The sequence below is a fragment of the Oxyura jamaicensis genome, chromosome 1, assembly GCF_011077185.1.
Source record: "Oxyura jamaicensis isolate SHBP4307 breed ruddy duck chromosome 1, BPBGC_Ojam_1.0, whole genome shotgun sequence".
Lineage (NCBI taxonomy): Eukaryota > Metazoa > Chordata > Aves > Anseriformes > Anatidae > Oxyura > Oxyura jamaicensis.
Window position 1 is genome coordinate 105,777,614 of NC_048893.1, and position 13,876 is coordinate 105,791,489.

General features: G+C 36.2%; 1 protein-coding gene across 4 annotated transcripts in view; it reads left to right on the forward strand.

The window, feature by feature from the left end:
• The window catches only part of GABPA (GA binding protein transcription factor subunit alpha), a 25,164-nt gene extending 12,739 nt beyond the window's left edge, over positions 1-12,425 (forward strand). For all 4 annotated transcript variants that reach the window (XM_035315522.1, XM_035315525.1, XM_035315523.1 and 1 more), the window contains exons 6-10: positions 2,309-2,503; positions 3,301-3,357; positions 4,347-4,487; positions 5,844-6,036; positions 10,110-12,425. In XM_035315522.1, coding sequence (XP_035171413.1) covers positions 2,309-2,503; positions 3,301-3,357; positions 4,347-4,487; positions 5,844-6,036; positions 10,110-10,338 — 815 coding nt within the window. In that variant the 3' untranslated portion in view covers positions 10,339-12,425. The remainder of the gene's footprint in view (positions 1-2,308; positions 2,504-3,300; positions 3,358-4,346; positions 4,488-5,843; positions 6,037-10,109) is intronic.
• Positions 12,426-13,876: the final 1,451 nt, after the last annotated feature.

Below are 13,876 nucleotides of genomic sequence, written 5' to 3' on the forward strand. Positions count from 1 at the left end.
GCTCATTGTAATTAAGTCATGCCCCTTCTCACTTAACCATGACTCCACATAAAACCATGTTGAATAAAGTTGTTACTAAGCTTTTATAGTTCTGTTGCTTTAACAAAAACTCTAAAATCCACAAGTGTCTTTCATGGAAAATTTTCCAGGAAAATCTTACTAGTTTATTATGGCAGAGATCTCTGTATTAAGAGTAGGAATGTTTGCTGTCACAGGAATGAGCTAAACTGTCTTCCCAGAAAGAGTAAAATGTTAAGTACTATCTGACTTCATGTTGTAGGGACTTGGGTTGAAATGAGGCACCATAAAATTTTCTATTATGATATAGTCAGAGATTTCTGAGAATATTAAGGTTCTTATGGAGTCCCAGGAAAGCCTTTTTGCAACATTTATAATAAGTATCTTAATTTAACCTTAATTTATAAATATCTTAAAAAATGGAAAGAGAAGACAGATGGAAGGAGTTGTGAGGCTTGGTTCTGTGCAGTGTTCTGAAATTACTCATCTGAAATTCTCGAATCTTTTCGAAAGATTGGTATGTTGGTAGTAAAATTCAAGTCCAATCAGTAAATAATCATCACCAGGAAAGGTTCAGTATCTTCATCCTTACAGGTGTCTGTTTTTTTTTCTGCAAATGGAAAACTAGCTTTTAGCAGGTCTTTAAAATTTTGTGCCTTTCCTGTTGTGTTATGTTTTGGTGGGCTTTACCAGAGATTACAGGTTCACAGCTCTTAAAGTTATCTCTGCTAATGGAATCCAAAAGCTTGATACCATAGCATTTATACAGGAAATAAAGCCAGAAAATGGAGCGACAGAAAGCTTGGAAACAATGGAGCTAGTTTGGGAAAGTAATAATTTGTGTTGCAATTATGTTCCATCAAAGAGCAGATTAGGAGATTTCTTGGTGAAAATTCACTCCCATGTATGATAAGGGTCTTGTAAGGCAAGACACTTTTGGTGTAGTTTTTCACAAAGGATTCCATTTAATAGTTTTAGGTAGCATGAAAAATCATAAATGATTTATTGTGACTGTCCTTTATTTTGGAGCCAGGATTTCCATTGTGCTTAATAATGTTTATAGATTTAGAAGATTTTGCTTTATTTACTTCTTAAAATAAAATCTTGTAATGGTGAAATGTTTGGCATATCATAATTTAAAAATACATAATTGTTCTAGTCTTTTCTTTACCCTTGTGACAGTGGAAGTAAATATTTTTGCTTTAGGTTTCCTTTCCACTTCTTACTCGCTGATATAGTTTCATATATTGTATACAGTACCAAGAGTTTTGAAGATGCTTACGTTTACCCATCCTTTCTCTAGCTTGTTCACGCTAATGCTGAATGACACAACAGTTTCATCAGTGAAGGGGGTGGATGGGATGAGAGGAGAGGCAAAAAAAGGAGGGAGGGGGAAAAAAGTGATACAATAGCAATCACCACCAGCACAGTGATGTCTGGACTCTCCCAGATGCATCCCCTCCCAAGCTCTTGCTCACCCCCACCTACTTGCTAGGGTGGCTGAGTGGGAAAGGCAAGGCAATGATGCTGTGTAAGCACTGCTCGGCTAAAATATTGGTGTGTTGTCAACATGGTTCTGGTCACAAATCTAAAACGCAGTGCCATGTGGACTGCTATGGAGAAAATTTAACCCCATCCTAGCAAAACCCAGTCCAACTGTGATTTTAAATAGTATAGGAACTGGAATAATGTTGGATGAGTTTAGAACTTAATATTTAATTGTAACCCCAAGCAGATCAATGTATTGGAGAAGGACCATCCTGATATGAAACACTCCTACTCTTTTTTTGAAACTGAAGACCCGTGGAAAAAAGAGAACCTCATTTTGTGTTTCGAGGAATGTCGTGTAGTTCTGATGTAGAAGCTTTTGCTAAAGAAAGTCCCTTTTTTCATCCCTTCCATGTCCCCACCAAGCCACACCACTCCATCAGCTTTTTAAGGGTAGTCAACTTTCTGCCCGGTCAGATTAGGTCATGATAACCATGTCTCTCCTTGATGTTACATATTTACTTTTATGGAAGTTATTTTATAATTGAGAACATACCATTGCAGGACTTTGACTGAATATAAGTACTGACTGGTGTAGAAGAGGCCCTAAAAAAAAAAAAAAGTCTTCAGAGAGGGTTACATAGAAAAAACAGGTTAGTCTTGTTTGTATCCTGTGGTTTAACAGCCACCTGTATTTCATTCTTGTAAATTACAGTAAGGACTGCCTCTGTACCCTCAGTGCTGAGGAACTGTGTGGTATGCAGTGGGATGTATTTGTTTCATTTCCCTCTTTTTTTTCCAGACCCTGTGCAGTGGTCAACAGACCAGGTGCTCCACTGGGTGGTATGGGTGATGAAGGAGTTCAGCATGTCAGACATTGACCTTAATGCACTCAGCATTCCTGGGCGTGAGCTCTGCAGCCTCACTCAGGAAGACTTCTTCCAGCGAGTCCCACGTGGAGAAATTCTCTGGAGTCATTTGGAACTCCTTCGAAAGTGTACGAGACATTTTTCTGTAGCTGATTTTACTTAATTCCTTTCCCCCCTTCTCTTTTATTTTTGCTTAAAATGAAATGACCTGTGAGCAGCTCTTTTTTCTCCACTTCATATTAGCAGTATAAATTAGGGCATCAGCACAAGATAACAGGAAGTATTACTGAGAATGTCTGCTGTTAGAAAGCATGCCTGCATGCTAAACAGTGAACCCATTTTTCATCAAACTTCATAATTAAGAGGGAGGAAGTAGTGACTGATCAGTCCTTTGTTTTTTTTTTAAGATTCTTAATTTGTGCTTCTCCTGAATTGGACAATTTTCTAATTAAATATTGATTGTGAGTTATTTAATGTTCATCTCTGTCTCACTTAGAATTGAAGAGTATTAAGCATAGGCAATGAAATCCTTAGACTGTGTGCAGCCTGACTGATAAGTGATACATTTGTTTGTGCATTAATATGCTTTTAGATTTACCGTGCTTGAATATAACTTGGCAGAATAAACTATTTCAATCTCAATTTACATTATATAGCTAATGGCTTTAGGGGATGAAGAATGAAAAAGGTATTTTGAAATTCCTCATGGACATACGCATTTCTAAAAATTGAATGACAAACATTAAATGTTTATACATACCTATAAGACCATGAGCTGTGCATGTCTCTTGCAGACTAATACAAAGTGTTGGCTTTTTTTCCCTCTGTGAAATATGAAAGTTTTTGATATTCAAGTGAAGACTAAGTTAAACTTGAAGTTTGTGGGTTGAATAAGAACTTAACTGTTCTTCTTTCTGATCTGCAGATGTGTTGGCTAGCCAAGAACACTCTGGAGAAATAGCAACCGTTACTATTGATCAGCGTAAGTATTTCTGCCAGCAGTTAGTTTATACAGTTAACCATTTGGAAGTTTGGCACTATGCTTTGGTTCCACACCATAATGGTACAACAGTAAGAAAATCACTAGAGAGAGTAGTTTTCTTCAAAATACACCCCCCTTCTCTCATCAAATGAAAAAGCAAAACTTTTGGTTTCTCAGTATTTTGTTACTGGCTGAAAGATGTTGTATGACCTGAGCTATGGAAGTTTCTAACCTATTCTGGACAGTAGGAGTTCTGGTCTAGGGATACATATTTGAGGACTTGAGAGGTTTTGGTGTTTTAGGTTATATATTGCATTACTGAATGGATAAATTAAAACTTATCAATTTTGATTTCAAAATAAAGCATTTCCAAAAAGAATTGAAAGTGTATGAAAGAGAGGACTTGTTTGGAAAGCAATACAAGGAAAAAATATTTGGAATTTTCTTCTAGCTGTAATAGTGTCATCAGTTATTAAAATTGATCAGTTTTCGGAAGACTTATAAGCAGCTTACACGTTAAATAGATGGACTATGTACTCTGTCCTGGGTTTGTGTCTAGTTGAATCCACCCAGGGTGGGGCATTTGAGTCCTCTTACACCATTGCCATAGCAGGTTATTTCATTGCTGTTTGAATAGCAAATGTGAAGGACTGCACAGTGATTGTAGAGAAGATTGCATTAAGGTAAATCACATGGGAACAACATAAAATTGAAATTAAAGACGTGAGATTTTTTTAATGGTCACATCTATAATTTTGTATTTACAATGTAGCATCTTTACTAAAACTCTAAAACCAGAGTTTCCACTGTAAGTGGGGGGAAAAAAAATCTTAGCATTGTGACTTACACAGCATGTTTCTTTTTAACAATGGAAAAAACCCTAGCTCCTAATATTATAATGTAGATAATAAATAATACATGCCTATGCATCTGATGTTTCTTTGTCAGCAATTTATAATTGATGTTCTGCAATGTTTTCTGCTTTACAGCTGTGCAGATTATTCCAGCATCTGTACAGCCTGCAACCCCGACCACCATTAAAGTAATAAACAGCAGTGCAAAGGCAGCTAAAGTACAGAGAGCTCCAAGGATCTCTGGGGAAGATAGAAGTTCCCCTGGGAACAGAACAGGTATTGTCTACATTATTTTTAAATGCAAATGAGCTAAACACTCGTTAATTTGAATTATGGCTTTGTAGGATGCATCTTTGTCACTCTGGTTATAATGTTTGTAGAAAAATCCATATAGATACAAAAAAGGGACTGTTACCTGCAAAACATACCTCAAGCGCATGCAAACCTGGCAGGTTCGTTAGCTCTAACAGGCACTGTTAACGTAGTCCTGCAGCTTTTGAATCTTCCTGACATGGAACAGGTAGAGCTAGCCATAGTAAATAAAATGCCCAGAGTTGTTTCTCTTCCTGCAGCTTAACGGTCTGTCCTCTCAAACCATTGCATAGCGCTTATTCCAGCATTTAACGCTTCCATTTGCAGAAAGGGGACAAAATAAACTCTATGTTGCAGAAACCTAGCCTAGCTACTGCTTGATCTGTTTGCCTCCCCCTGTCTAGCCCTGACCTCTCTACTCTTTGATGGCCTCAGATAGCAAGCCTCAGATTTCTGTTCTGTTAAGCAAATACACCTTCTGGAAAATGGCAAGCTAAATCTGCAGTTTATTTTCAGAATTATTGGTATTCATCCCTTTGATCATTAATAACTCATCTAATTCTTTGTTTCTTGCTATCATTTTTGCTCTGATTTTCTCCACTGCTGCAGATCTGTTAAATCCTTTGTTCTGTTAAATCCTTTCCTTTTCTTATTTTTTTTTTTAAAGTCTATTTGGAAGTCTATTTTGTTCATGATTTTTAGGCCCAGAATTTATCATCTTACATCAATGGGAAACACTCTGGGTTTCTTCATCTAGGCATTAGGTCTGCTATCTATATCTCATTGAGAATTGAGAAATTTAACTTCATATACTTGAGTTAAAAATAAATGTAATGACTGTATGTGAAAGATGTTATATAGAATTAAGCTGTGGTTCGTGGGTATTTTTTGTTTTCCTATCCCTAATATTTCACGTAGAAAGTTAGAGATAAAACAATCATTGGAAAAAAATACATATATTCGTATGTATGCCTGAAGAGGAATAAAGAGACTGTGCTAAATCTGTTCTATTTCAGGGATGGATGTGTGCCTAAATGACTATTTGTCATCTTGTTTTCATTTTTTTTTTCCCAAAGTTATAGAAACAAGTACATGAGAAGTCTTGTTTTGCATAATACTCAGTTTCTTTTTGCATAGATTAATATCGGTGACTTTGCAAAAAAAGTATTGTGGTATTTTTATTGTAGAGGAGAAGAAATTTTCCTTCCATCATACATTTTGTGCTTATTTGCTTTAATGTGTTGGTTGAAAATGTTTAGCCTTGATGGGAACATAAAAAGGACTACTGGAAATGGATCTTGTTATTTTATCTTTTAACAGGAAACAATGGCCAGATCCAATTGTGGCAGTTTTTATTAGAACTTCTCACTGACAAGGATGCTCGGGACTGTATTTCTTGGGTTGGTGATGAAGGAGAGTTTAAATTGAACCAACCTGAACTGGTTGCCCAAAAATGGGGTCAGCGCAAAAACAAACCCACAATGAACTATGAGAAGCTTAGTCGGGCTTTGAGGTAAGAAACTTTAGAAACTGATCAGGTCTAAAATGTTGTGCTTCTTCTTGATTAAATTTTTTTTTCTCAAAGTGTCATAATGCAAGTTTATCATAATGCAACGTGTGTTTTTCGAAGTAAGGGAATAAACAGATCGTTTGAAGATACTCCTTCCTATTAGATCATGCTTTTCTTTGTAGCAGCTAGTGCAATAAATTTTTGAACATTTGAAAACTTTATTTTTTCAAGACTATTGAACTCTGACATGACAGTCAATTTGTGCAGCTCACAAATATATTTTTGATGCATCTTCAGCATTTATGCTTTCACTAGCATGCCAAACTATGCCCATTAATGGGGAAAGATGCATGAATATGTGAATACTCTGAATTACTTGTTTATATTTTGCAGTTTACTTGTTCATGTTCGTCTTGCTTGTGTTATCATTTACAGCATTCCTCTGTAATGATTTGCTTTAGGCTGTCTTCATTCCATCGTGATTTCTGTAGTTTGACATTGGTAAAAAGAATTTGCATTACTGAATCACTGTGGGCAATGTAGCTGGGGAGTGGGGAAGAATGCAAATAGATGAATTTTATACTTTTTTTTCCCAGTTAATTTGGTCTCTGGAAGCATTGGAAAATTCACCAAGTTCCTTTAAATCATTAAGACTGAGTTTCTTATTTCTTATTCAGGTATGATCAGCTGTCAAGAAAAGTGTTTGCAGCATTAAGCAATAAATATTTAAGTAGTTTTACGAACTCTTTATAGGAGTAAAGTTGTGTATCGGTTGAAGTCAGATGGAAGATTTACTTTTAATCATTTCTACTTTTGGCTACATTATCCTTCTAGAATGAAGCAAATTCATCTATCGTTGTTTAAAAAATATTAAATTCTCTTTAAATATACTTCTGCAAGAAACGATGCTAACACTGGGAGAGGTTGAAAGCTGCTATGACTATGCCATTAGTGGTTTTATAAAGAATGACTGCTCCCTATCTCATTTACATGAACAGGAGGCATGAAAATAAATTGGCAAGCAGCAAATACATAGTCTATACCTGTTATTTGTCTTTTAACTCATTTGGGCACGTTATTGTGGATGCCTAAATCACTGCATGAGTTTGAGGCAACTGGACAAATTAATACCCCTCAAAGTATTTTTTTCATTAAATACAGAAATGTGGAACTCCTAGAATTTCTTGAGCCCCAGGTCTTTGAAAGCAAGGAAGAGCATTATTATATATCTACTCTACTTTCATGCTTTTTCTTAGGCATCTGCTTTTGGTTCGTTGGAATAATTATTCTGTTCTAGATGGATCTTTAGTCTGCACTTGTATGGCTGTCCTTGCAATATAATATTTATATTTTAAATTAGAGTATTAGTTTTTTCACAGGATCACAGAATCCCATGGCTGGGAAGGGCCTCAGGAGGTTTGTGGTCCAACCTCCCGCCCAGAAACAGGCTGCTCAGGGCCTTTTTCCAGGCAGATCTTGAATATGAAGCCTCCACAACCTCACTGGGCAACCTCTCCCACTACTTGCCTGTCCTCTGGGGGAAAAAGTCCTCATATCCAGTCTTAACCTCTCCTGTTTCAGTTTGTTGTTCTTCTTCTCTTTTTTTTTTTTTTTGTTTGTTTCTTTTTGTCCTTCTACTGTGTGCCATTATGAGGAGTGTGGCTTTTTCTTCTCAGTGACTTCTGTTGGTATTGGGACCTGTCTAACTAATAGGTCCCTTTGAAGCCATCTCTTTGAGCTAAATAGCCCCGTTCCTTCAGTCTTCTCGCAGTGGAAGTGCTCCAGCCTCAACTATCACGAGGGCCCTTGACAGAACTTGCTTCAGTTTTTATGTTTTTCTTGTGCTAGGGAACTCAAAACCAAACGTGATATTCCAGATATGCTCTCATGAGTGCCAACTGAAGGGTAGTGACTTCCCTTCACCTCTTAGCTGCACTTTTATTTGTGCAGCCCAGGCCACTTTGGGCTGTCTCCACCCCCAGGACATGCTGCTGGTCCATGCTCAGCTTGCAGTCAGTGCAGGCGCCCAGGGCCTTTCCCCTGGTAGGTAGAGCTGCTCCCCAGACAGACAGTCCCCAGCCTGTATCATTGCAATACCATTCCTGTATTTCCTGCTTACTTTTCTGAATCTATTCATTTATGCACTGAAGGTATACGTGAAAACTTTCCGGAACATCAAATCGTATAAACGATGCTAATGGTTTCGGGGTTTCGTCAACAAACTACGCAGAAGATCTCAAAGGCAGCTGAAGAACTCTGGGATAATGCTCTTATCACTGCAGTATTAAACAGATGTCTGCATAGTAATTTGCATAAATCACTATTAGAGAAGTTTTTTATTTATATTTCAGTCAGAATTACAAAAATCACATTCCACAAAGTTTTGCCGTTTTGGCAGCTGCGTCAATATTGACATGTTTTCTAACACTTGAATGTTTGAAGGGATATTTAATGCCTCTTACTACTACTGAGATAAACACTGTTGTCAAGCCAAACTTTTATTAAAACAAAAATGGTAATATGTTTTGTTTACTGATGTACTGAAATAATTATGTCAGTTTTGATTAGTACCAGAAATTATGTTGATAGTAAATGTGCTAAATTTTCTGCCCAGCTGTAGGAAAATCAGGCGGTATCTTCCTGAAAAAAGGAATAGCAGCTTTTTTTGTTGCATACAAGTTGGTGAATCAGCATCTGCTTAATTACCCAGTAGGGAAGTGAGACTTGAGGAGAAAGAATTCATCTCCTTTATTATTCTGAAACAAAGTGCTCGTGCAACTCTGAAGATCCAACAACGAAGAATTTCTAAACTTGCATGGGTATTTTAGCTCTATATTTGTGGGTTTGAATAGGCAAATGCTGTAACCAGAAATGTATTCAAAATAATACTAATATATATATATCATATAGCTTCAATTCTAATTGGATTATTTCTGTAATGAGATGTGGGAATCTTGCATGGTTTTGGTCCTTTGTATAAATACTGAATTTGAAGTGTCCAAAAAAATTTCCTTTCTTGGTAACTTACCTATTTTCCCCTAGACCTTGGAGACTAAAGTTAGTCTTTTACTTCACTTGATTTTGCTGGTAAATGAGAAATGCCGGTACAGTAAAGATATGTCACTCAGAGGATTGAGTTTTAGGCAGTCAAGAAACCTGGGCTGTCTTGTACAATATCTGGGTGATGGTTTTGAGGAAACTAAATTGTGTGGCAGGCTTTTAAATTTTTAAAAATTTGTCACAGGTTTGTTAAGCTCATCAAATCCAAGTTATGTCCTAACCACTTAGGTTTTCCTAACGAAAAATATGATGTGCATTCAATTAATCCCTGCAGTCAGACAAGAACAACAAAACTGTAAATGCTGGCTTCTTTATTTTAGTGGTACTACCTAAATACTTATACTGTAATGTCTCGAGTGCAGTGGGTCACGTAGGGTTTATCTTTTCCGCATCTCTGCTCAGTGCGATAACTCTTCTGTGACATAAGGTAAAAAGTGTTCACAGAGAAATCATTTTTAGTTGTAAATAAAGGCAGAGGATGTTGTTTAGCAAGTAGTAACTATAAAAAGCATGCTTTTAATAGTTCTGTCATTAAAAGTCATTCTCTCACTTGTTTTTAGTAGCGTAAAAACCACAGTGCTAATTTTCAAGCTGTTTCCAGCATAAACAGTTTGTCTCAGGAAAGCAGAGATGAATAAAGAAGGCAAAGGACAATAACAAGGGAGGAGATAACATTTTCTTATTAAGGCAAAGCACTATATAAACTTTACGCCCTTATCCCTGTAAGCTGTTTTGAATTTCTCCAGCTTAAAAATGGTCTTGGTGCTTTCTGCAGTTTATATTATAATTATTGTGGTTTGTTTTCACTTAACATATCAAGGTGCAGGGAAAACTTTTAACCTTCCGTTTTCTTATGGGGGAAAAAAGCATAAATGTTATCTCAGTACATGAAATTACATGAGAATGTTGTTGTGCAAAGTATTCATGGTTCAGTGTCCCAGTGTCACTAAGTAAGCAACTGTGTATGGAAGTTAGAGATGCTGAAAGCTTAACTAGATTTTTTTTTCTTTTTATAGATATTACTATGATGGAGACATGATCTGCAAAGTGCAAGGCAAGAGGTTTGTCTACAAATTTGTCTGCGACTTGAAAACTCTCATTGGATACAGTGCAGCAGAGTTGAATCGGTTGGTTACGGAATGCGAGCAAAAGAAACTGGCCAAGATGCAGCTTCATGGCATTGCTCAGCCAGTTACAGCAGTAGCACTAGCTACAGCATCCCTGCAAACAGAGAAAGATAACTAAGCACTAGGACCTAAAAGTGGGAGCCTGAGGCCTTTCCTATATAACCAGAGCAGTTGCTCTTAGTTTTATCAGAATTTGAAGCTTCTTCTGTTTCTTCACAGTACAATACAGTGCATGATTTTCTACAAAGAACTGGGACTGCCATAAATTTGGATCTTTTAACAGCATATATTTCAGTGTAAGTTAAGGGATCACCGCAACTTCTGCAACTTTGAGTCAGGGCTCCTATGGTATGCAGTCTGAAATTGGTGAGAAAAGTTGAACTGGTCAGTGTTCAGTGCCCACAGCTCTATGAAATATTTTTTGCAGTGCTTTTAACAAAAATGAAGTACATACAGTAAGCAGGCTGATCAGTTTGTCTGGATTCAGTTCTTTCCAGTCTTTTGTTCTCTGCTGAGCTACCAAATGGAATTTGATGCTTTCAAAGTTAAACACGTTCATCATTCTCATTTAATCAAGCAGAGTTAAAAGACATACTAAACATTACAAAGCATCAAGTTCTTAAAATGACTTCCATGTTTATAAGCAAAGGAAACTAAGACTAGACCGAACGGAAGATCTGTGCTGAAGCAGGAGATCCAGGTTTAGATCTGGCTTAGGTGAAAAGCCAATTATGAGTATTCATTGTAATACGGAGATAATACGCGTATATGAGGGCAAGTACTTACCTGTTTTGAAAGACATTGTTGATGCTAGACATTTAACAAAAAACAATTCCCCATCACTCCCCCATCAGGTGATTGGAAAACTTGAAAAAATATCCCTTGCCCAAAGAGTATTTTGCTCTGGTGGGGTTTTTTAATGTTCTGTTCTGTAAGGTGCTTACACCTGCATGGTAGCCAACCTTAGTAACTGAAGACCTAAGTTAATCACAGTCAGTAGTCCCTTCCTGTTCAGAAACCAAATACAAATTGGAAATAGTTTTAAAGAGAATTTAAGTTTGATTTCCAAATTATTGTACAGTCTGACATATATAAAAATACAAAGATATGTAACTTTTATTTAAAATTAATTTCTTTCTGAACTTCAAATGATGTTTTTGAAGCTTCATAAGCCAAATGCATGCTCCAGAGCTGGGTGCAATTCGAAGTCTGGATGATGAATAGAAATAGTTGGAATGTATTTTGAATTCTGAGATGCTAGTATAGAGTGTAGTTCATGCAAATGTGCAGTGAAGAGTTGGCTGCAATGTTTGAGCTTCTATACTGATGTCTATTGAACTTCCTTTTGATGTCTGAAAATAGTGTGGTTTTGTTTTGGTTTTGCCCCTTCATGTTATTAAACTGTATAAATATTTACATCAGAAAGCATATTTTGCAACTCCTTATAATTGACACCCCCCCCAACACTTCACAGTTAATTAAAATGAAAATGGTTAAGGGAAAACCTTTAATTCTGTGAGAGTGAGCTATCCTTAAACCTGAAATGAAAAGTGCTTGTACAGAGTTTCTAAACATAAAACTTCTTTATACAGAGTAGTGAGAGAGCACTGAGCTGTTGCTCTTGATCTGAAAAGGAATGGTCATACTTGTAGTCAGAGGGCAGGAAATACAGAATACTCTTTTTTATGTTTATTTTAAAAATGCATTGAGGACAAACCTGTTTTGTTTTATAGGTGGATGTTCATCTGCAGATAGCTTTTGATACATTAGAAATCTTGCATGTATTTCTAGTCTACTTTTTTCATTACCTCCACAGTTATAATATTTTCTTGACAGATTCTTTCAATAACTCTTAATATTGTTTTCTTTCTTGGGTGCTTAAAGCACTCCATCTGCTAAGCATGTTGGCTTTTTTTTAAATAGTTTTTTAAAACCCTGAGCAAAGTATGTGTCTGTCACAAGAGGTCAATCATCAATCCACTTCTTACTGTTAAAATAGTCTAATTCCACCAGTTGGCAAGTGTTTGAGGTGACTTGCGCAAATAGATGTAGATTTGCTTACTAATAGTAAGATGAAGCTGATAGTTCAGTGGCAGCTATGATGTATATAACACTGCTCCATTACTAAACAGACGTCCAAAACAAGTCACTAGTTATATTTAGCAGAGTTCATGAACGGCCTTTTAAAGTTAAAATACAGTACAAGAAGAAGAACTTAAAATATTTTTACTAAATAGAACTGGACTGCAGTAGGATAAACTAATAGCAAAGTTGAAATGTAGTATCAATACTTTATCCCCGTGAATGTTCTTGTTACATGGCAAGCCCTCTAGGGAGAAGTTCTGATATCACACTTGCTTTGTAAATACATCTGATTATTATTTTTGAAGCTTTTCAGTGGGTATGATACAGCCCTTTGGGTTCTTCATTGTGTGATCATCTGCTTTTCCACCTTGTTCTAACTAGTAGAGATGAAATCTTTTAAACAGTTATAAAATCAGTCACATTTTCTATAGTTGAGGGAGAAACCTGTGACTAACTTGATGTCTTCAAGGAAATACAAGATGCACGATGTATTGTCAAGAGTTGTTCTGTTGCTGCCAGAAGGAAACCACAGAAAGAATATTTCCACTTTTTGTAAAACAGAAGGTTTTTGCATACTTTTTACTCTTTAAATAAAGACACTTATACTCTGCTAAAACTATGTATTTCTTTTGTTTTGCATTTTTTTGGTAATTTTACATGAAACAATTATTTTCTATTTTTACTCTAAAATATTTGTGCAGAAAATGTCAATATAGTAAAATAAAAATGTTATATGGCCAATGCTTGTTTACTTCTTAATTTTTCAGAAAGCCATCTGTAATGTTTATGTGCAAACAGGTTAAGGATTAATACATGTGCTTCGTTCTCATTACTTTTAAGATCACAAACTAGTTACAGGAAGAAGGAAAATTACCATATTGTCTGAAGATGCATCGTCTTTGACTTGATGCGTGCTTGTGTTTCCACTTTAAAACTGGCACTCAGTATGCCTCATTACTGTAACAGCTTTCTTTAACATCTTAATTGTAAACCTCAAAATGGTGCTTTTATGAAAATAATGGTGGAAACTTAACAGTAGGACAAAATGGAGCCAGGTAACGCAGCACTGTTATGTTTTTAAGGGTATTTAAATTGGAAAGATTAATGTTGCACCGTACATTGAATATGTCCCAGCAAGGAATCTGTTCCATTCTTGCAAATAGTGTCACTTAATTGCATGTGGCCTGCTAACTCGGTAGTGAGTAGTGTTCTTCTTAGAAAGATCAAATTCTATTTACACTCTTACTACATTATTTTTTAATTATGTCTTGATAGAAATCTTCTCATACCTTTTAAGTCCTCCATCTAGACTGCCAAGGTCAGTACGGAAATATTTATCTTTAAACCTAACAGATCGCTTGATTTCATGTTTCTGTTTCAGCAGCAGTAGCATGCAAACAAGTAAGTAATGGCGGAAAGTAATTCTGAGAACATTTCAATAATTTGTTGGCCCTTTAAAGTGCACTTACAAGTGTTCAGCATCCTATTAAAATGAGGACCTTTTATTGGTATTCACAGTAATTAATATCTTCACGTCAGTCTGAGTTTGTTTGGGGATTTGCATTCTCTGA